The sequence below is a fragment of the Taudactylus pleione genome, unplaced genomic scaffold, assembly GCF_031769625.1.
Source record: "Taudactylus pleione unplaced genomic scaffold, aTauple2 ptg000273l, whole genome shotgun sequence".
Classification (NCBI taxonomy): Eukaryota; Metazoa; Chordata; class Amphibia; order Anura; family Myobatrachidae; genus Taudactylus; species Taudactylus pleione.
The window spans coordinates 1,866,632-1,891,230 of NW_028284675.1; the positions used below are offsets into that span (position 1 = coordinate 1,866,632).

The 24,599-nt window shown below is 41.2% G+C and overlaps 1 protein-coding gene across 1 annotated transcript in view; it reads left to right on the forward strand.

Annotated features, from left to right (window-relative positions):
• The window catches only part of LOC148513723 (tyrosine-protein phosphatase non-receptor type 9-like), a 91,356-nt gene that overhangs the window by 39,392 nt on the left and 27,365 nt on the right, over window positions 1-24,599 (forward strand). The window contains exons 2-8 of the mRNA XM_088481444.1: window positions 3,099-3,239; window positions 5,887-5,976; window positions 9,408-9,532; window positions 12,165-12,270; window positions 16,109-16,219; window positions 18,046-18,698; window positions 22,720-22,810. Coding sequence (XP_088337570.1) covers window positions 3,099-3,239; window positions 5,887-5,976; window positions 9,408-9,532; window positions 12,165-12,270; window positions 16,109-16,219; window positions 18,046-18,698; window positions 22,720-22,810 — 1,317 coding nt within the window. The remainder of the gene's footprint in view (window positions 1-3,098; window positions 3,240-5,886; window positions 5,977-9,407; window positions 9,533-12,164; window positions 12,271-16,108; window positions 16,220-18,045; window positions 18,699-22,719; window positions 22,811-24,599) is intronic.

Genomic DNA, 24,599 nt, shown 5'->3' on the forward strand with positions numbered 1-24,599 from the left:
TGCAGCTCTTCCATGAAAAGTCAGTAGTACAACAAAATGTGCTTTATTCCCATCAAAATATGCTGTTCCACTGAACAATATATTTCACATAATAATGTTGAAGTTCTAGTGAACCTTTTGATATTGATTTTTCTACCACATTCAGGCTTTTACAATTTATAACTGACTTCCTATTTCTATTGATGGGTCTCATCTGTCTCTCTCTGTCTGCGTATTGAAATAATTCAAACTACTCTCTTGGGGACCCATATGACCCGATAAATTGATTTATTTTCTTCCTTTTATGTTGATAATTTCCCCTTGTACTTCTTATCATTCATTTAACCACTTAACTGACATTTTTTTCTTTCCCCAAAAAACGTTCAGAAATTATTTTTTAATTACTTGGTAAAATTTTAAATGTATTTATTTTTTTAATATATAAAAATATATTTAAATATATTTTAAATATATTTATTTATTTAAAAATATATATACATATGCCTAGGAGTGTATTGCACACACACCCCCGGTGCCTCTAGGCCCTCATTGTAAAATTACTTCCCATCTCCCTGTAGAAATAGCCCTCCACCTGCTTCCAGTGGCAATAAATCCCCAGCACTATCGCCCTATCCTACAGGAACCCAGTGGCAGAGAACCAGTGCCAATGAGCCCCCCGCTGTATTAGTGTCCTCCCCATGAGTCACTCTACATGCAAATGTAATTTTTTTTTTAAATAAATATATATTTCCCCTCCTCCTCCCTGGCCAAAAACCTCTTTGTGGACTGGGGGGGTCCCACCCCCCCCCAGTGCCAAAAAATAACCCCCCCCCTCTCCCTTTTGGCATAGGTCCACCCCCTCACCTTACTGCAAAGTGTGTGGTAGGGTAGACTGATTCCCCTCCCCCGCTGCTGCAACTGATCTCTGCACACACTGATCAACATATTTGTGTTTGGAGTGGAACTATGTTCCCCTCCTTGCACATGCCGTGAGCCCCGGAGTGCCTTTCGCACGGCTTTCTGTGGCATGATTTCTGGAGTGATGTCGGCAGTCACAAACCGCGACATCACTCCCAGGGGGCGGAAGCAGGCGGAGGACATCTGTTCACTGTAAATTTGCTGAACGGATTTACTCCATAACAGACCGGATGAAGTGGGATGGCTCGGGGTTATATCCTATGCATTTTGTGGATCATAAACAACCATAACTGCAAAATTAAAGTGTCACTGAGGTGGAGCCAACCTAGGGGCAACAATCAGTCTGGTTAGCTGTTGATTTTCAGCGGTTTTCCACTTGAATTCTGCTATTTGATTTACTACTGAACTACAACAAACTTGTTCTTCCTATATGTAGCCAGAAATCTGGTTGTGCTGCATTAGTGGTTAGTGCTGACATACCTGTATGAGTGAACAGTTTTTACTGTGCTATCCAATGATTCAGTAATTTAGAGGCAGAGTGATTTTTAAAATTGCTAAAGTAAAGGACATCCTAATACCGGATATAGATTCATTAGAACAAAATATGCAGTTTACAATCAGTTCCTCTTCTACCACATACACAGTAATTTACCAGTATGTTTTTGACTGATAGCCTAGCCAGCCTGGCATTCAGCTTGATGAGTAATGGTAGTGTTCATTCGAATGGTCTATGAAGCTATTACATGTGCAATTGCCAAGTTTTTATTTTTGCTGTATTGACTTTTCATGCAAGATTATGGATATTCCTTCTGTGCTTTCATAACCTGTCTTTTATGAATAGTTTGCTTCCTGTCCTTTTTTTTTTTTTTTTTTTTTTGTAGATGTATAGTCAATTAGGCAAGTATCTTACTGATTTTTTTGGTCGCTATGTAAAGTAAATGCTGAATTGCTGTTCATTCTAAAGATAAGCAATTGGTTACGTTCGTGAGGGATGCAATTGGGAAGCCGGCTGACGTAAGCCTGACAGCTGGCTTCCCGACTGCTTTATCCCAGCGAGGGTTAAATGACAGGCATCTAAATCTAGACGCCTGTCATTTTTCCGACACCGGGAGTAGGTTTAGGGCTCCCGGGGGGGACTTAAGGATAGGCACCCCCCCGGGAGGGTTAGGCTAGGGGGAGGGAGGGTTAGGGTAAGGCACCCCCGGGGGGAGGTTAGGGTTAGGCACCCCCCCCGGGGGACTTAGGTTTAGGCAGCGGGGAAGGGAGGGGTTAGGTTTAGGCACAGTGGGGGGTGGTTAGGGTTAGGCACCCCTAAGGAGGGTTAGGGGGATTAGGTTAGTAAGTACTCTTCTACGGACGATCGGATTTCCAGCGCTGTCGGGCTGCCGCTGCTGGGATCTCTTCATTTGTCTGCCTGATGCTGCCGGGATTCGAACTCCTGGCCATGCGGCCGGCGGTATTTCATACCCAGTGGCGTCCCTGACCGTGGAGACACTCGGTGCGGGGAGGGACGCCATGCGCGCGGCACCCGCCGAAATGGGGGCGTGGCCTTCTGGAGGGGGTTGTCTGGGCGTGGCCTCGCAGATCGGACCTTCGGGAGGGGCATGGCCTCGTGGCGCGAACCTGGCCCGTGGCCGCGGTAAACAAAATGTATGAAACATTATGTATCAATGGGGTGGTGCCGGAGGGGGTTGCAGGAGGTGCGGGCATGGGCGGTGCCGGCTCCCTCACTGACAGGAGCTTAGTGCTGCACTTAATGCTATAGTCCAGCACCCGGCTCCTGTCACTGAGTGGGAGCCTACACCTTGGTGTCACCCCTCGGCTGGTGACAACCGGGTGCGGGCTGCACCCATCTTCTGATGCCACTGTTCATACCGCTTCCGTTCATGATTCCCAAACTTTCTTAAACCACAGTGCCCTATAGTATCACATTTTTTATGGCTCTCCTGGAGAAATTCTGAAAAAAAATTAAATAAATTGTGCTTACCTGTCATCTTTAGGTTCAGTTATGTTTTGGACGGGGTTGTGCTTGTTTGTTCACGTTTTATGATAGGCAAAACCAGAGCTGTTTCCTGCCAATCATATTGTCCATAAATAATTTGATTTGGTCCTGGGACCACTGGTTTAAGTAATAGTAAGAGAGTTAATCTACTCAGCATTTTAAAACAAATAATGACTAAATTTTTTTCTTGTTTTGACAGGCAATTGAGGAATTTCTTGCTGAGTTGAAGAACCGGGAACAACCACAAATGATTACAGTGCCTCCAAACACTGCTGTGAAATTTTTAATGGCTCGGAAGTTTGATGTTTTTAGAGCTATTGATTTATTTCAAGCTTACAGAGTAAGTACTTGTTTCTCAGTTGTTGCAATGCCATTTTCATATGTCACAATGTTACATATATATTTGCTGTGACTAAAGTTGGGTACACACTAGACAATGTATCTGGTACATCATCTAGTGTGCACCCATGGTTTGCGTGCTCCCGTGAGTCGTTAACAAAATGCTGTATGACGCCCTCCCACCGGACCCGGCGTCGGCAAGTGTGTATTGTTCCGCTTGATGAATATATAATGGTATGATTAAATAGTGCACTGGTTTTCTTTTGTTTTTAATTTTTTACTATGATTTTTAAACTGGAAGTTTCAAATTTATCTATTGTTATTGTTACTATTATGTTTTTTTTATTTTGTTATTTTCACAAATGATCTGTACATCGGGATAAAATATAAACAAAGTGCATAATTTTACATATATGCATAATAAAATAAATGCATTAGGTAGAGATCAGAGAGGCAAGGACCCTGCAGGTAGCCAGTGAAGTAATTGACAGAGCAGCAGAGATAGAAAAATTATGTAGGCAGATTGAAGAGGAACAAGGTGGCAGAGGGGAGGCCAGAGAGGAGTAGATTACAGTAGTTGAGGCCAGAGATGAGAGCCTGAATATAATTTTTGGTGACTTGCAGGATGAGAATGGGGATATGTCTTGGAAAGAGGGACTTGGTGTGAGAGAAGGAAAGAGCAGTCAAGGTTGACGTCAAGACAACACACATGAGAAACAAACAAGGAGAGGCAGAGTTTATAAACCAAGTAGGGCCTCAGCTTGGGGAGGCAATGACTTCAGTTTTGTAAATACTACCTTCTGGAGGCTTTGATGGGTTAAAGAGAGATGGAGGAGATAGAGGTGATGTGAAGAGAGACCAGGAAAGAAGCAGTCTTGTATAATGTAGACACATCTCTGATGCTACATTTCAGTGGGAAATGTATTCCTGAGGGATTTACTTACTGGTTGTGTACTCCAGGTAAAACGATCTTTAACCACTTTATAGTTAATTATATATCATTATGGCAAATAAAATGCCAAACCTAATTTTTCATTGACCTTAATATATATCAAAGGGTGTTGTGTTACTGAAATATATGCATGAAATAACGAGTTTCTATAGCTAACTCAATATGTCCATGAGGACAATGTTTTTCTGTACAGCTGTTTGCCATGTTAGGAAGGAGGTGTTTCTCCAGCTAAACAAGCAGGCAGTGACTGACTGCTGGCAGACTTGTGTTACAGAAATGACCAGTGTGTATTTGTTCATTCATATACAAACAGGGCCAGTGAGGTCACAGCAACTTCCTCTTCATTTTCTTCACTTTATTAATTCAGGAGCTGCAATAGTCTTATCAACTGGGACGGTAATACTTTACTTTTTTATAGACCTGCAGGGGACCATCAATGTAAACCTTAGCAGTGTGGGTTACTTCCATTGTTCATATCAGAAAACTGAAACTTTGATGTTCAGTGATCTTTTAAGGCAGGGGTGGCCTGACTTTTGGACTCTGATCTACTTTTAAAGCTAAAAATCTTTTGTGATCTACCGAGTATCTACTTTAGCGTGAAAAAGGGGGCGTGGTTTGCAAAACAGGGAGCATTACCTCGCAGCAAGGGGAGTGGGGACTGTCCTGCCGAAATCGTACGTTAACCCCCACAGGGGGAAGAAAAAAAAACTGTCCCTCACATAAAAAAAAATTAAAACCTACATTAAATTGCCCCAGCCCCCTACATAATACAATCATTCACTGTGGCTGAGAACCCTCCTGCTTGTTGTGGCTGTGCACTGCTTTAGGCTGTCACTGAGCACAACTGTAGCACAGCACACATGCAAGCAGTCTCTCTCCACTGGGTACGGCCGCCTACGCGCGGCAGTATCACAGCATGCTCTCTCACACTAACTTTGGCCCGGCAGGGCTTACTTATCCCTGTAGGACATAAACAGGAAGCCGGGCAGTCACATTAGAGTATGATGCCGCCGACAGTGACAGCCGGATCGCGGCTGCGGCTCTGCCCACATCAACAACTGGGCTACCAGGGCTTTTTTTTGTGAGGAAGTGGCCTGGTACACCAAGTGACGCTGCAGCCCGGGTGGCACATGGTACCCTGCCCCATTGCCCAGCCCACCCCTGGACGCTGCTAACTGCTCTGGACTGCGATAGACTGGTTGAGTGTCTGCGGTCGACCGCAATCTATTGCGATCTGTGTTTTAGCCACCCCAGTTTTAAGGTTGTAGTTAAATATGGCGAAATTGCTAGACGTAAATCCACTCCTACAAGTCAGCAGAACTATGTAAAAACTGGGTGTTCATGGAAAACTTGCCCCCAGCATTTTTGGATGACAGATACCCTATGCATATAGAGCACCATCTGTGTAGTTAGTGCAGCTTTTCCAATTAGTTCTGTGTGCAATGAAAGTCCTCATGTGACAGGGAATCAGTTGTTGCTTATAGGTCTGGGGTGAGTTTTACACTGATTTTTGCCTCTAGTTCTGTGTACAGTTTAATCATGATCTCTGAAGTGGAGCCAATCTAGGAGTCCTGATTTGCTTGTGTAAACCTGTTCATTGCTTGCTACTTGGCTATGCCTCTGAAATGATCTAGTTTTGGTAAAAAAAAAAATATTGTTAATGACCCAATATTTCTTCATTTGACTCTGTTTACAGAACACAAGACTTAAAGAAGGGATCTACAATATTAATCCAGATGAAGAGCCTTTACGCTCTGAGCTACTGAGTGGTAAATTTACGGTTTTGGTGAGTATAATCAGGTAACCTTTTTGTCATAGAAAATATTTATTTGAAGAACAGCGTTCAGTGGGTCATTTTTGTAGTAAATATCACTTCAAAATATTAAGGTTTAAATCAGAATTCTAATTCTAGATACACTGTGGCATTATACTAGTGACATAGATAGTGACTTTATCGGACTTGTCCCTCAATAAGCCTTGCAACAAGTATGCAATGGAATGCTACATTCAAATAAAATAATGTTTGTGTGTTGAGATATATATATATATATATAATACTATATATATATTTTAAATATTTTTTTTTATCATACATAGCAAATGAATGGCGCACATGGTTTGAAGATTCTTAATAAGGAAGCAATTTCTGGTGCCCTCCAAATAAACCTGTCTGAAGAAAACCAGTCAGCTGGCGCTCATTCACAAATTAGAAAAAAATAAATAGTCAAAGGTGATTCCAACATTTCAGCATCTTTATTGCTGTCATCAGGACCAGCAATGAAGTTGCTGAAATGTTGGAATCGCCATTGACTACTGTCCTTCCTTCTAATCTCTGGCCGAGTGCCATCTGACTGGATATATGTATATATACTCTAATCACAACCTGATTCCGGCGGGCCTACAGCATCCTGCTGTGCCACAGAGCCTCACTGTCATCGGTGTCCCCAGAGTCTCGTGTGGGGGTGGTTGGGGAGCACTGTGCAGAGGGTGAATACTTGCCATGCGCATGGCAACTATTCACAGTGCAGGGATAGCTTGGGGGCATTCCAGCATCTCTGCGAATGCTGGGCACGCCCCCGGGGGTGACGCGGGCCGCGCCCTCTTCCAGCAGCCTTTTTTGATCGGCGCCCTGCCCAATCAAGAGCCTAGAGCGAATACTAATATATATTGTGTATGTTTATGATTTGTTCTGAGATACAGTAGGTCTATTTCATATTCATGATAGGGTTGTGTTGCCATGCCTATGTGACCCATGATCTCTGGCGCACCTTTTATCCAAATATTAGAAATGGGTGTGTTCTGTTTGGTCTATAAGTTGATCATTTAATGAAAAAACTAAAAGTTGTTAAATTTAGAACATTTTCATCAGTTTAAAACTTAATGCAACTTTTGTGTTATAAGGAACATGCTTTTCATACTGTAAAGTCAAATTCATTAAAGTACTGTGAGGTCACTTCAGTGTTTCATGAACTTTATAAATATTGTTTGTTCCCATTATATGTAGTGACATTTTCTTTATTTGTAGCTTTTGGACTGTACAGATGTTTCCACATACATCTATCCTCAAATAGCCCTGTTTAGCCTGCCATGGACTTTGCGACTGAGTTGCACCAAAACACTATTGCTAAGTACCTAATACACTATGGGGTCAATTCAGATAGGTGTGAGTTGGGTCCAGCATTTTCACAATGAATTTGCACAGCAAATTGCTTATGCACTTTTAATTCCAAGCTCACCGTGCATTTCCCCTGCAAATTCATTTTTTTGGATGCACCCCCATGAGCAGAAGAAGATAGGGAAAAATCTCTTTATTTTAAGGTAAAAATGTCGGGACATAGTGCAGAACCTCGGGTACACCCTCCCAATGAATAATCTCACACTTGCAAAGGTTTAACTAGTATAATTTGGGCAAAATAGACATCACTGTTTTCTGTAAAATGTATCTAAAAAGCTTGATAAAGGGTTATGTGGAACAGGTAGATAGAGGTGTTTTATTGATGGGAGAGGGGGTTTATTCTTACAGATGGTAGCTAAATGTTTTCTTTTCCCAACTCTTTAAAACTTGTATAAAAACACTGAAAAATCACATTGAACACATTTTCTGTACATCAGAACACTGTAAATACATCAATTTGCTGAAAACACTTGTTTCCTATAGCCGAAAGTACCTAGTACATTGTAAGCAAAGTAAGAAGCAAACTTGAAGAAAAAGCATGCAGTCTGTGTAAATAGGAAAAAGACAGGTTCAACAAGAGTGACCTGCACCATAATTCGTTATGCTAATTCCTCTGCGACAGAAAACTAATCCCAACACTAATGTCACCACTGCTGAGCTGCGATGTGAAAATATGCAAATGTCGCAGCCGCCGCAAGATGTATTGAGACGTCCACCTGCGGCTTTGCAAATCCAAGCCTCTGCGGAAAAGTTGCAGCATCTGCGTACAAAGACGCAGCATTGGTTACAGATCATTTGATGGTTGCAGTCCTGAGTGAGTCTATGGTTCCGCAGAATGGCTGTGGGAACTGAGACGCCAGAGCCATATCCCTTGTGTATGGGCTCGCAGGGTGAGACACAGACACAAACGGTGGCAAAATGCCTGCATTGTTTGTCGTCACTCCCAGTTACCTCCCCAAATATTCCCTGACTATCAGTAACACTGTGAGTAAATACTTGCTGCAATCAATTACCGTAATGTACCTTGACACATGCACAGTGCGGCTCAGACGCATGCACATAACGATAATCGCTCAACGGTGAGAACATCGGCATAGCATACAACTCTAATTCAAGCCCCTAGCAAGCTATATGTGAACTAAGATTCAGTTATAGCAAAAAGTAGCAGAATTGAGGAAAGGGTGAACATCACAGGAATGGCGCCAGGTGTCTTGTGTCTTTTAGCACAAAAAGAATAGGTGTAAGGGGACACATCTGTATGTAGCCATTTGTAAGTCATTTTTCAATCAGAAAAACTACAGAAGTGCTTTGAACCCTGTTCTACTGTGGTTTTCTATGAGCCCGTAAAATCTGAGTCTGAAAAACAGTGAATTATTTATTTTAATTTTTGGATCTTCAGCTGATGATTGTATCCTAACATGAACACTGAAGATCAATTTTTTATTTATATATTTAAACTTTTAGGTATGGAGAGTGCTCCCAAAAAATAAGCAAGGCTTGTAGTGGGTTGGGTATCATATACCGACAGTCGGGATGCCGGCTGTCGATAACAGCGGCATCCCAATGCCTACAATCCCGACAGGGGAACGGTTAGTACTGTTCCCCTACCCCTCCTTTCCTGCACCCTAACCCCCTTTGGTAAGTGCCTAACCCCCCCTGTCTGGAGCCTTAATCTAACCTTCCCCCTCCCGCAGCCTAACCCTAAGTCCCCCCGGAATGCCCAAACCTATCCTCTCCCCCCCCACCCCACCCCCACCCCCTGCGGCTAACGCCTACCAGGCCCCGCTATACTTCCGATCGGGATTCCAACGTCGACATCTCCAGCAATGTCGGCACTGGTCTTCTCATGCTGATCAGGATTTTGGCAGCTGGCATCCCGGCCATCGGTAAATTGCCCTCATCCCGCTTGCAGTACAGTATTTATATAGCTAATGGTCTTGAGCATCTTTAAAATTACATTTACACTGTAGAAGGTGGGGATATACATTTCCTTTTTTTTCCCGTTTGTCATTATGGCAGTGTTTTATACTTCTCAATTACAGCCTGGAAGAGATGCAAATGGAGCAGCCTTAGCTCTGTTCACTGCTAGACTTCATCGGCCAGATGTTACCACACATAAGGCGGTGCTACAAGCTATTATCTACCAGCTAGATAAAGCCATTGAGAGGTATGTGAAATGTAATCACTTCAAATATTTCCTTCCGATCACAATAAGATACTGAATAGAGCAGTGAGAAACACTGGCAAATGGGATCTTTGTCATGTATTTTATGAAAAAATTAGAAGTTTTTCATACAAATATAGTATACAGTTTTATCAATTTGGGAATACAATTATTGATATTTCAGTGAAAAAATGTAAGTTTTCACTCATTAACCCAGAAAGGACAGTAAAGCTAATAAATGTGCGAATGATTGTTTTCCAGAAACTTTTTTTGTCATCAGGGGAGGGGCTTTTTCTCCAATTTTAATCCTCCTTATTCATTGATATTCTGTATTTATAAATGTGTTGAAAATTCTGCAAGCATTAATGCTTTCTAATATTCTTCAATAGCCTCAGTTTGGAGGTGTCTGTTGCTTAGCTTAATGGGGTTGTCTGCACCCTTGCCGGAGGATGTGAGCCATATAACATTGTGAGCTCTCTGGGAGAGCATCTGTGCTGATGTCTTGGTTAGAGCGCTGCTTTTTAGCTGCAGATTCTTTCCTTCTGGATTGTTTGATGTGGTGCCTGGATTTAGCTATCCAAAGCTATTGCTCGTAACGCTGTCTAAAAACTGTACAACCAACTTCCCACCATGGTTAATTGTGTATTGTTACTGGACAGCTCTCCATTTATAGGTGTCTACACACATAGCGATGTGCTCGCAATCCCACGATGTGTACGATTTCCCCCAGAACTCTCCCCAGGAGCTCCCCGACAGTCGTGGGCACGATTTGGTCTGAAAAAGCTACCAATTTGACACACGATCTATCGTGCCTCCTAAACTATCCAGTGCATCGTGACTTGAGATTGTCAGAGCTGCCCTACAGCACGGCAGATCTGAAGATGCGATGTGCGACCTGCGGGGACGCGCACCGCATCGTGATCGTGAGTGGGGACTCACAATATTACATGATCTGTCGTTCCGATGTGTAGGAATCGGCCAAATTGAGTAAAATATCGCCATGTGTGTAGGCACCTTAAGACACCAACCAAAGTGGTGTGATGCACAACTAGGTTTTTTTTTTTCATTTTCATATTACTTTGCTGTAACACAGCAATGGGGTGCATTTTGCCTATAAACCTGCCTTTGTAACCAAGTAACCCCTGCTGTACAGTAATGTTGGAAGATGTAAGTAAAGGCCTAGTTTAATTTATTCAAATTATATGGCCTCTCACCCAATAATGTTAACACTAGTAACAATACTAAACTAAATTTTATTTTAAGTATAATTAATTTAGTTTCCATGCAGTACAAAGAATTGTAGCTTGGTATAAATGTTTTTGATTTATCCTGTGATTATCCCATCAATTATCCTTCCTCACTCTTCTCCCATATCTCCTATAAAAGAAATCTTTGTATATGAAGTGTCCTGTTACTTGGGTCTGTTCTCACCTCTGTGCTGGAGTTGGTGACATGCTCTCTGAAGACAGAAGCCATAGTAGTAGTCATCAACCACCACCCAACAAGAAAATCCACATTATTGTTTTTTATTATAATAACTTAGGTATGACAAATCATGTGTCCTGGCATATGTAGAATGCTTATGGATATGGACAGGCACTGTAACCAGAACTCTGTCCTAAATGTACCTTATACTTCACTGGCAATGCTAAACATGGATATGTAATTACCAACCATGTGTCCTCTCCTGTCCCACACACAATACCCAACCATGTGTTCCCCTCTTCCCTCATCCCACACACATAACATAAGGCAAAGTGTTTACAGCAGCCGCAGCTGCACAGAAACCTCATTTGCACCACATTATCATAGAACACTGTACATAGAGGTATAAATGCTGGCAATCACTCCTAGTCAGTCCAAGCTGATGTGCAAGAGACACCTATTCTGTGGGGGTCAACAATTAGAAGGGAGTGCAAAGTAGATAGAGGACATTTTCCAGTTGATATGACCTATTTCTTAGTCACCTCGGCAACTGTATTAGTGATGTTACTATTCCTATTAAATTGATAGACCATGCGCTTATGAATGAATGTTCAACCCTCACAGTTGGGGTGCTCCTTTAAACCATACATTTTTATATTAATTGATGTTGCCATTACATGGTTTGATAATGTGTGTGCTCAAAACAGCTATGCTCCCCAATAGTGATCTTCTCCACATCAATACGATTATCTGGCTGGAAAATGTACTGTAGTTGTGTGACTGCTGTCATCCTGTGTGTGCATTCACATTAACTGGCTAACATGGAGCTAGGAAGGGCCAAACCGAACAAACAACCCTGTCGCTAAACCCCCTGCCTAGTCAAGGAACTTAATATTTCTCCCAAAAGCTAAACAAAACTTCACACGATTGGCTACTTGGTAATTCATAAATAAATTATTAAACACTTTATGGTTTGAGAATACCTAGAGTTAGTATAACGATTATTAACATTTGTGTGAAGCCAATTTTTAATGAACCTTTAGATCATTGCTTTAGTTATATGGTTAATAATGTACTCTCTGCCAATAAGTAATTTTAAATCATAACAATCATTCAAATATTTACACACCTACAGTTTGTTTTTGTTTGTACATCTTTTCTTTGCTGCTTTTTAATTTTAAAAAACTTGTTTAATGTTTTTGTTTCATAGGGTGGAGACTCAGCGAAATGGACTTATATTCATTTATGACATGATTAATTCCACTTATGGAAATTTTGATTATGAATTGTGTGTTAAGATATTAAACCTTTTAAAGGTATGTAGTTGTGTATGCTTTAGTATGTACAGTATTTTATTTTTGTGAGGTTTTTTTTTCTTTTCTTTTTTTATTGTAGCTTGGGAAATGCTAGTCCTGTAACTACAACATTATCATCATTGTGCCTAACTAGTATAGTTTTTCTGTGTGTAAGTTTTTCTAAGTGGAGCTTGATCAACTCCTACAGTCCGGGCTATTTTTTAGGCAGAATGCACCAGAACACCGTTCCTGAAGGTCTTTTGAACAATTACATGATCAGAAACGCAGACATGACTCCTTCCATCAGGTACAAAATGCTCTGCTCCTGGACTTTTCACCTAATTTATGATTGCACTAGTTGAACTAGTTAATGGATGAGAAGTGTGTTTCAACACAGGTGACTGCAATCATAAATTGAGAGGGGAAGTCCATGAGCAGAGCATTTTGTACTTGATAGAAGGGGTCATGTTCGAAGGTCTGGAAACAGTGTTTTGGAACCGCCTGTCAGCGTGCAGAGGGCAAATGGCATGAATGATTGTGACTTTGGCTGCCATGCCGCCTGTAGCTATTCCTTGGTTGTGTCTGCTAGGTGGCAGCCATCTTAAGGATTAGTCGCCTCATCACTGCTCAGGGTCCTCCTGTCACTGTGTATTGTCATACAGGATGGGCACTTCTCCCACCAGACAGCCAGCCTTGCCCCTTAAGATTGCCCACAGAGAGCTGGAGATGGGAGAAGAGTTTGTCTTCAGAGAAGGGTCACACAGCTGGCAGCTTTAAAAAAAAAAAAAAAAAAAAAAAAAAAAGGTAAGTAAGTACCACATAATTAATCAGACTGACTTCCAGTCCATGAGGCAGCATAAACATATTTAGTATGTATCCTGCTTTTTTGGGTGTGGTAATTCAGCCTTTTCAATGTATTTTATGAAGATCTTACTTTTACAATGTGTATTATACGTATTAATTTATGGAAATTTTGATTGTTAGTGTATTTTTTTGTATGGATCTGGCATTTTCATTGGCTATAATTATGGATCCAGCTTTCGCTATATATTATAAATTCTGGTTTTCTGTGGGGATGTGAATTTGCAGCACTTTTCTCTCCTATATTTCTGTATTTGTGCAGTTTTAAGAGAGTGGGGCCAGAGTAACTTGCTCCCTGTGCTTCCCCCTTCATCTCCGGCCTTGCTTCCCATGCCTTCTACAGTTTGCATATTTTTTATGTTTAAACATAGGTTTAAGGACGCTGTAACCAGTGTTTATATTCTGTAGAAACAATTTACTATACAGAGGATTACAATTTTTCGTATTTTTGTTTGTCATAATAAATGGTCACCAAACATGTAGCTTCAATTGGATTTTTCTCATTAGTGTGTCCCATTCTGAAGTGTCCGGCATCCACTTCCATACCACTCCTGAGTCATGTAAAACTTTTGTCTTGCTTACTTTCTCTAAATTGTACATACACCTCATCAATTGTTACCAGAGCGTGTGATATGATATGTCGACAGTCATAATGTCGAAATCATATAGTATCCAGGTGGCCCTATGTAGTTTGCAACTCTCACTTTAGTAAATTTACTCCTCACCCTCTCAGGACACTGCAGAAAAAACGGGTTTTTATTTCTTCCACTTTTTTGTTTTTATCTTTGACCCAGTAGATAGAGGTTTCTTGGTTAGTCACCCCGAAATGTCTCAAACATTAGTGTGGATAAGAACTCTTAAAGGTAAAAAGAGAGATCGCCACAAAGTGAGCAATATTCTTATTAATATTGTATACATTTATTAAAACATCTCACTCACATTTTAAACATAATAACAAGCAATTAACTCCACCATTAAATGGTACACTCCCAGGATACACTTATTTCCTGGCAGTAGGTCATATGGAACAGACGCTGGCACTCAGCTCTCATATACAGTACAGTATCCAGGTAATTAAGCATCAAGTCCTGTAGTGGTAATCCTTTCCGGAGTTCATGGTCACTCACCTAATGCATTTTGGTTCAAACTGGACTCTGATGAAGGTCCCGTTTGGACAGAGTGTACCATTTGGTGGCATTACATGCTTATTGTTATTTTAAAATGTGAGTATGATGTATTAATACATCTATACAATTTTAATGAGGATATTGCACAATTTGTGGCGATCTCTCTTTTTACCTTTAAGAGTTCTTATCCACATTAATGTTTGAGACATTTCGGGGTGACTAACCAAAAAACCTGTATTTACTGGGTCAAAGAAAAAGTGTAAGAAATAAGAGCCTTTTTCTACAGTGTCCTTAGAGAGTAAGACTGTTATTATTTCAGGGGGGCCAGATTCTGTGTTGTGGATACTTCACAATATATGCAAACCACATTAGTGCCATATGGATCCTATTTGATTTATGCACTTTGTTTTTTGGGAGATTGGTGAAGGCTCCCTGTATTCACGGACTGTGGGTGTTTTGCGCAAAAGTATAGCTCTATTTTCAACATGGTCATAATGTCGACATTGACCATGTAGACAGTGATGAAATGCCGACATGTTAGAATATTGACATATTGTCCCTGGTTGCCCAGTGGTGACTTACCTGCTCCTAGCAGTGGCTCCCTGGTCACGGGAGTCATGTGACTGACATCTGGGTCAAAGATGTAATCCTTCAGAGCTCTGGTGAGTATTCCCCCCCCCCCCCCCAACCCTCACTCTAGTGCCTAACCCTAACCTCTCTCATTGTCTAACCCTCCCATTTACATCCTAACCCTAAAGTCAACATTTTGACAATGTCAACACGTTGCCTGTTGACCGTTTTGTAATGTTGACGACGTAACTGTCGACATTATTATAGTTGACCTTTTAACTACATCCCGTTACCAGACTACTTTCTCTAAATAGCACTATCTGTTTGTTTCTTGGGAAGCACAACTGAATAATAAGCTGCAAGCCTCCGGTGGTTGGAATGGGTGTTACAGAACATCACTAATTGCTCTCGGTTAAATGTCAAAAGTAAATACAGTGCCAAGCATCTTATATGCAGTCAATATGGAAAATCTTACTAGTAATTGTTTGCTTTTTAACTTTGGACCTACTTGTAGTTGCCTTTTAAGCACGTTTGTTTACTACACCAGTGTGGTGATGGAGAAACTTCTTGATTACAATATGAAAGACCTCTACCTTTGTTATACAGTGGTACACTGACTACATTTGTTCCTCTATTATGCTCATTCTACATTACTTTTTACTTCTTTCATCCTTATGAAAATGTGAATGTACGTTTGCCTTGGCAAAGCTATCAATATGTAAATTAGATTTGTACTTCCCCAAAGGTATTTGGTTGATATAAAAATGTAATGTCAAAATTAATGTATATGTGTGTATAATGTATATGTGTGTGTATAATGTATATGTGTGTGTGTGTATAATGTATATGTGTGTGTGTGTATATATATATTCTTTTACCTCTTGTATCCTTATGTCTCCCAATATATATTGATGGCAGTTATATAGTTTTACTGTGGTTAAATGTCATTGTAACTATAGTTATTGACCTTATTTAACATTGCTCATCAGAGTTAGGTACAGTTCATCTTACAAACCATTTGTTTTTCGTTTTCCTGTGACCATTCAGCCTAAGGACACCTATAGCCTATTGGAATTAAATACCAACCTTATGTTTTCATAGGAAATTGACAATGATTCACTTATAACATTTGTGCTTGTCTAGTATATTATTAAAGTATCAACTGCAAATGTATGTCTGTCTTGCTTGAAAGACTAGTTTATGACGTGGTGCAGTTACAGGGTGTATATCTCTTCCTATTCAAGGTATAAAAGATGTCATAAATCAAACATGATTACATTAACCTTCCTTTTTCTATCCAGGGTGCTTTTCCTGCGCGGTTAAAATGTGTCTTCATTGTATCTTCGCCACTTTGGTTTCGAGCCCCATTTGCTGTTTTGCGTCTTTTCGTCAGAGAAAAACTTCGAGAGCGGGTAGTGTATTTTATATTGCTTATGTGACAAAAGTACTTACTATTGTAACATAACTAACACTAACATATAAGGCATTTGTTTTCTGAACAATCCACTAGGCGATATCAATGTGCGATTGCACGATTACGATATCGTAATTGTGCAATCGCTCATTAATCGTGCACAAATCGTGCACTATAATAATGTTGTAAACGACCAGCGATGTGCGCTCCCGCTGGTCATTTCCGACACCAATCATCGCCCGTGCTGGTCAATCTGCCGATAACGACATATTGGCCATGTTCGGGGACTATGGAAGGTGCCTACATTGAACGACTAATCGTTCAGTATAGGCACTGCTGGGGATGGGGGAACAACGAATCGTACTGTCTTTCCCTTACCGCCTAGTAGATGTGCGGCTATTTTTATGGAAAATATTTTATTTTTATTTTTTTGCTGGGTTGTTGCATTTTCAAAAGTCTTTACCTTTTATTAATTTCTTAATGTAATGCACTGTCCACCAAGGTCCTCTATGGCTGGAACATTCCTACACCTCTCATCTAATCTTCTGCATCTGTTGTATGGGTGATGTTTCTCTCCTGAGAATTTCTCATTTGCATGTGTGGGATTTTTTTGGCGGGGGGGGGGGGGGGGGGCGGCATTTGCTCGGACTCCTGCAAGGGTTTGCTCTGAATCCATTACAGCAGTTGGGGACCCCAGAAAATCTAGATAGTAATTTTTTAAAATTTATTGCAAAGCAAACAAAGCACAATGTGTTAATGTTTTCAGTGTGCATTCTATACGTTGCTAGCGTTATAACGCTCCCATTTAAAAGAATGATGGTTCATCATCTGTGTGACATCTGTAGGAGGAATAATTATTTTTCTCGTTGGTACCTAGCCAATAAAAGTGATCTCCATCCAAAAATCACACTTCTTCCAAATTGGGGGGATAGAATGGGTTCTGTGGCGCATCAGCTGAGTAAGAAGAAAGTGTATTAAGGGTTCCTGCAAGGGTTGGCTGCTCCTGTTCACTACAGTAAAGCTGGTCGTACACTAGACCAGCTTTCATCCAACTACTGTAGCTGACAAGCTGGTTAAATCAAACCGATTTAACAAACTAATCTGTACGACCATTTTCTTCTGTTCCTGCAGATCTGTTAATAAAATTACACTGATTAAAGTTAATGTAAAGTTGATAATTGAAAAAAAATTAAAACATTTTGGGGACATATTTGGGAAAAATAGTTTTATACAATAATAAAATAACAGTTTGCTGTTTGAAATATTGCCCTGAGCCCTGTAAGATCGGACTGCAGGCAGACTCTTCCTTCAGCCGCAGCTCCTGTGATAGGGGCTGAATGAGGGGGCTTGGAGGGATCTGCGATGGTTCCAGCAGCCGCCAGTGGGCGTTTCTGACACTGTTGCATTAGATACGACCATGTCATGGACAGCCCAGCTTGGGGTGGTCTCATCTCATGCGACCACGCCAGGCAAACGGTTAAATCGCTAAACCTCTGCATTATCATGACTCTGGCTTTTGTTTCTATTTATCCAACTCCTATATAGTAAACTTATCGCCTAGAATTAACATCTTCAAGTTCAACATGGTGTCATGAATGGAATGTTCTAGAAGTGCTTACTTTACTGTCTCCATTTTAGCTGTCTCCTATCTGTACCTTGACTGGCCGCCACTCCCTAATGCCAGTGACATTTGATTGAACATTGTGTACATTTTGCTGTCTAATTTGAAATGCCAAATTGCAGCACAATATAACTTCTGAGCAGAATACAGAGAAAGTATGTTGGTTGCATTTACGCTCTCTTTATCTGTCTCTTCTATCACAGGTGCGCACAGTGAAAGTTAATGAGTTGGTTAACCATATACCGAAGGAATCTTTACCAGAGCATTTGGGAGGTACAGCAAAAATCAGCCATGTTGCATGGATTCAGGCATGTGTCAATTCTAGACAAGGACAAGAAAATGGAGACTGCATGGACCACCTCTTTGTTATATACACATCTGAGCAAAACCCTGTGAGTGATAGACTAAACTCTAATTGCACCCAGCAGAATGTGACTGATAATACCAGACTTATGCACAATCATTACCATGAAAACAGGACTAAAAATTACGTAGAGGCACACAGGGTAAGCGGCTGTGTGCACTGGAATGGTTCTGCTGTTGGTGGAAACTATGATGGTTGTGACAAAAGCTCTGCTGCAAATACAAACTGCAGGAAGCCACCTCCTCAGTCAGAGACTCCTCCAGATACTCCATTGTATAAACAGCCTGCTGATAATCCTTCCATCCCGCCTTTACCCCAGAAAGCTCGACCACTGCCTGCAGACATGGAGCTATCCATACACATACCTGAAGAAGGAGGTATGACGGTACTTGGTCTGGTTCAACATGTCAAGAGGATGAAAAAGAGGGGTATTTTTCAAGAATATGAAGAAATCAGGAAGGAACCACCAGTTGGTACATTTGATGTGTCAAAGTAAGTTAGAATGACTTTATATGTAACTCTGAAACTTGTGGTTATATAAAATAACTATATTTACATGCTAAAGCCAAGACACACACATTTATAGAATAACTGCCATATATAAATATTCTTGCTTCTCATTTTGTAGCTTAATATAAAAACCTATTCTATTGAAATGTTACAGGCATTGTCAATTACCTTGGACACAAAATTGTAAAAACACAAAGGAGCATATTTGTTACCACATTTTTTTTTGCGGAATTCACCCAAAAACAGCTGTTTTCGGAAGATTAATGCACAAATTAAGTATCCCCTGAATGTATGAAGGGGTGACTGCATCAGATATCTGTTGCGGTCACTTTATTTTTGTTCACAAAGGTGTACCCCCCCAGCGTTTTCATAAGCTTGGCACCAAAAGCTAATTCCGCATTTTTATAGTGTTTGACATTGTAGCCTGTGGACTAAATGACCACACGTTTTGTGAGAGAGGAATCCCTGTCTGTAAGTGTCTTCTTGCACATGGGAAGCTTACTGGTCCGAACCCAGAAATAAGGTAATCACTTTAGTGGTCACTTTATATATTACACATCGCAGGGATGAGCTTCTATCGAATGCCATGTCCCTGTTTGTTTAATACATTGCCCCAATAAATTTGTTATTGTGGCAATAAGAAATTATACATTTATTTTTTTATAAATTATGTCACAAATTTTAGTCACATTTTTAACGATTTGTCGTAATTGGCCAAATCGTAAAAAAAATATTGTGTAAGGGCCTTTACACAGAAGTGCTTTTCACTGGACAGTCTTCCTATTAGCCTTGAGAAGAGCCTACTACTCTTCCTAACATTCTCATGCTTTTGTCTAAACATGGATGCGCTGAAACTGGCTACGCTTTAATACTCTTCTATGCTGGTGCTGCTACTATTGTGATGCTCTATTGCAGTGACCTCAAGGCACACTAACAGACCTGGTTTTAGTCATATACATGTTAAATCACAGACTGTTAAATCAAAATAACTGATCTAATAATTAAGTCACCTGTGTTTAAGTATGGCTATCCTTAAACCTGGACTGTTAGTGTGCCTTGAGGACCGTGGTTGGGAACCCCTGCACTGTTGGCTTTAGCAAGCCCACAGGAAAATATAGGTGCTCATGTCTACAGTATAGTAAGTCAATGGCATACAAATTTTGGTTGAACCCAAGTAAAATTGTGAATATGGTTTAAACTAGGGATGTGCGTGCAGGCTCGGATAGGTTCGAGTTTGCACGCCGAGTTCGGATTTTTCTCTCCAAAAAACGGGACTCGGAAAGAGGCAAAGCGTCATCTTGCATGAACAAACATCATCATTCCTGGATAGCTTTCAGTCCTTTTTCCTGCTTTGCAAGTAATAGTCCATAGGACCTGTGACATGAGTAGACAGCCTCCTAGTAATGACATTACTTCGTGCATAAACTCGCCATACTATTCAAAATCAGGTTGAGCAAGTGCATCTAATGTGTGAGAGAGTCTTTTATTTAGCTTTCACTACTATGCATTGTGATGTATTGCTCTACATGGAGCCTGGCCAAATTAATGTTCCGCAAATCTTCATAAACACTGGGAATGATCCCTCCTATATAGTGTGTTTTTGTTAATGGATTCCAATGTCCATTTATTATTATTATTATTATTATTATTATTATTATTATCATCATTCACTGTTGACCACCCTCTCCTGCTGCAAATACTTCATTCCCTTGGTCTACGTGACTCTGCCCTCTCCTGGCTGTCGTCTCACCTCTGACCGATCCTTCTTTGTCTCCACTCATGACTCCTCCCCCCCCTCCCCCTCCCCCTTCATCCTCTTACAGTAGGTGTTCCCCAAGGTTCTGTTCTTGGATCAGTCCTATTCTCCCTCAATACGTCCTCTCTAGGTGAACTCATCGGCTCTTTTGACCTCCATTATCATCTCTATGCTGATGATACTCAGATCTACCTTTCCTCCCGTGACCTCTCCCCCCTCTCTCCTCACTCGTATCTCCAACTGTCTCTCTGCTATATCTTCCTGTATGTCCCAGCGATTTCTTAAACTTAATATGCCTATGACTGAGATGATCATCTTCCCACCCTCCCACATAACGTCACTTCCCACTATTTCTTTATCAGTTGATGGCACAACTATCTCCTCTAGCCCCAAAGTGCGCTGTCTTGGAGTTCTAGACTCCTCCCTCTCCTTCAAACCACATATCCAGAACCTCTCACAGTCCTGTCGTTTCCATCTCAAAAATATTTCCAGGATCAGACCCTTTCTTACCCATGATGCTACTTAGACCCTAATACACTTACTGGTCATCTCCAGATTGGACTACTGTAACCTCCTTCTTTCTGACCACCCCAACTCTCATATTTCTCTCCAAATGCGCTTCATCTGCCTTCCCTCTCCTATAAGCCCTCCACTGGCTCCCCTTCAGAACCCAATTCAAAGTTCTCGCACTCCCTTACAAAGCCCTAACACATTCCTCTCCCATTTACATCTCCGACCTCATCTCCCTTCACTCTCCTGCCCGCCCTCTTCATTCAACAAATGCACGCCGCCTCTCATGCCAACGGATTACTTCCTCCCACAACCCCGCCTCCAAGATTTTGCCCATGCTGCTCCCCACCTTTGGAAGTCTTCCTCTCCCCATCAGACTCTCCACCTCTCTACAATCCTTCAAACAGGTTCTCAAGACCCACTATTTCATCAAAGCCTTCCAGCTATCATCTTAACTTGCTGCTACATGCTTCTTCCTCCCTGTCTACCCCATCTGTGTTACGCCTATTTGTCTGTCCTTAGAATGTGAGCTCTTGCGAGCAGGGCCCTTTATCCTTTTGTGCTTCTCCTTACTTTATTTTCATCTACTTCTTACTCCCCACTAGGGCACCTAGCACTTGGTTGCTTATGTTCTGTTGCTTATTTGGGTGTTATGGTCACCAATGTAGCAATGTATATGATACTTGTCCTGCTCTGTATTGTACTGTTACTCACTGTTTTGGTTATTGACTTTGTAAGGCGCTGCGGAACACTTGTGGCGCCATATAAATAAACGATGATAATAATAAAAATATCTGCACACTTCAGTGTTTTGCTGGACAACCGTGGCATTGGGCACTCGGTCCAGTATTGGCCCTTTTGTCTTATGACAGTAGGTGGAGTTCCTTGAATTGGATCATGTCATGGTGGTGGTGTGTCCACACCCCAGGGGCATTTTTAGCACTTTTGAAGTGCTAGATGTCCCCTTACACCATTACCTCTGAACACCTACTGTATTCATTTATGCATGCACCAGTGTAGGGCGTCTGCAGCACCCACTTACTGCTGCCCTGCAGAACAGAAGTGAATGGAACATATGCTGTATCTGTGGAACAAAAATGCCTGCAGGTGGGATGTTGGAGAAGACCTCTCAACTTGTTACTTTTCTCAATTAGTGCAGTTGGCAGGTATGCTAGAGTGGCTCCTGTACCACATGCTGATTTTTTGCCAGTTGCCTGATATTGTCATAACTGTACTGTAGGTTTGTATATCAGTTACAGTTTTATCTACACAAGAGATAATTTAGTATCTGGGGCGGGCAATACATAGAAACAAATCTGCCTAGAAGGTTGGACAACCTTTAGAGCCCAGTATGTTATGTTTGCTCACTGATAACATGCTGCAGATATTTAAGGATGTTATTTCTTTACAATTTTTACATTTAATTTCCCTTTATCTTTGGATTGTAGAAATATTTTCACAAATATTTTTGTCATTTAACAGATATTATTATTGCATAGTTATATTAAGGGGTGTGTCTAATTTCAGTGTTTTGTGTTATTACAGATGGCCGTATTAAAAAAAGAGGGCAAATGGGAAAGCTGCTTATAGCAAACAATCCACTACTAGTTAGTCATCTAATAAATTCTTTAACATGATGGCTAAAAGCAGAGTGGGCATCTTCTCCACCTGTCCTCCATCTTCCCCTTAGTCTATAAATGTCATTATTTGTTTTCATGGTGTCATTTCCTTCCACAGGAAGCCTTACAATCAAGCAAAAAATAGATACAGTGATGTTCTGTGTTTGGACCAGTCCAGAGTCAAGCTGGGTCTTATTGGCACAGATGAGGTAAGCGCCAAGCAATATTAAGTGTGTTTTCTGAAAATTGAGTACCGCTGCGATGGGGCATTATTTGTGGATCCTTTGTTAAAGTAAATTCATGAGGGTCCGGTGTTTGTGCCTCTAATCCTGATGGTCTAGGCCAGGGGTCTTCAAATTCGGCCCTCCAGCTGCTGTGGAACTACACATCCCAGCATGCACTGCCACCTTTTTGATATAACAGCATGCTAAAACTATGTGCAGTGCACGCTGGGATGTGCAGTTCCACAGCATCTGGAGGGCCAAGTTTGAAGACCCCTGGTCTAGGCCCACACTGTTACCACTGGATTGTGTCTTTAATGTCACAAAGCCCTCCCTATTACCAATGCTGTTCACATCGCTTCCAGCTAATATCAGCTTACCATTCTTTGATGTGTGTTCAATCTCTTAGGACTGTCTTGATGTCATTTGTATTGGAAGTGCCAAGTTACGCTAATCAGAAATATGAATGCTCTTTTGCCTTATGCTGACTACATACATGCAGGTATCTCTAGCAAATAGCGATCAATGAAATGATCTAACAGTATGTGTCCTAGAACAAGCTGTTATGCCTGTAAATGCAGTTTGTGGATGACCGCTATTGTCCCGTATGTAGGATTATCATCTTGGCCTGTTCATGCAAATTTCTGAATGACAGAATGAAGCCAGTGTGGTCAAATTGATCCTAATGATGAGCCTCTATATTGGTAGCAATCCGCAATTTGATATTCAGTGATGGACACCTGGGAGTATATTTTTCAAACTTTGATTTTACATTCGATTTGATGTTCGATTTAGCTCACCTCAAATCGAATGTTGAAATCCCTCATCAAATCCCACATTTACTAAACTTCGATTTTAGAAGCCTTTTTTTCTAAATCAAATTCAATTTGGTTTGATTTTGAACAGTGATTTGATGTTCAATTTTGTATGCCCATGTACAAATCTAACACCAATTCCCACTCAAAAACCAACTTCAAATACCCAAATGAATAGACCTGCTTCATGCTTTAAATTTTAGCATGACCAGGTTTGATTGACACAAATGCATGCAGAGATTAGTGAGATCCGTGCATGCATCTGTGTGCAAAAAGCTTCAAAAGTTTTTCAAAAAATAAAATAAATTACGAGGCCCCCCCCCTCCTAAAATTACAACCAGCCCCGGACTTTTCATTCGGGAAGTATTGTCCTTCGAGGACGATAAAAAATTTGTGGTTCGGGCTCCTTGTTTTTTCATTTTAAGAAGACGCTGGATGCCTACTTGGACAAGAGGACCTGTCCAGGTATTGTAGATGAGTATGTGTGTAATAAACTTATACTTTCACTGTGTGTGAGTGTTGTCTTTATTTTAACATTTCTTTTACAGGTGAACTAGAGGTACCGGCAGGCCCTTAATGCCCCGAATGCTGGTACTAGTGGTTCTCTAAGTACCAGCATATGGGGGGAAGGCTTGCTGGGACCTGTAGTTCAACCATAAAAGACAATGTTGTTATCTTTTTTTTACACACACTATCAACCCAGCACCCACCGGCCAGAGGTGCCAGGGATAGCCCCGGTCTATTAGTCCAGTACTGGGGTGTCCTGGAGAGATTAGCCCCTTTATTGGGGTGGGGTCCCCACCTCCCCAGGGATTCCCGGCTTGGGCTGACTAGCGGTCAGGTGTAATGCTTTGGCGGGGGGACCCGGTGAAAGGCTTCCCCTGGCTGTGGCTATCCACCCCCGCTAGAAAGAGTTCGGTGCTGGTTATGGTAAATACAGGGGACCCCTACTCATTTTGTCC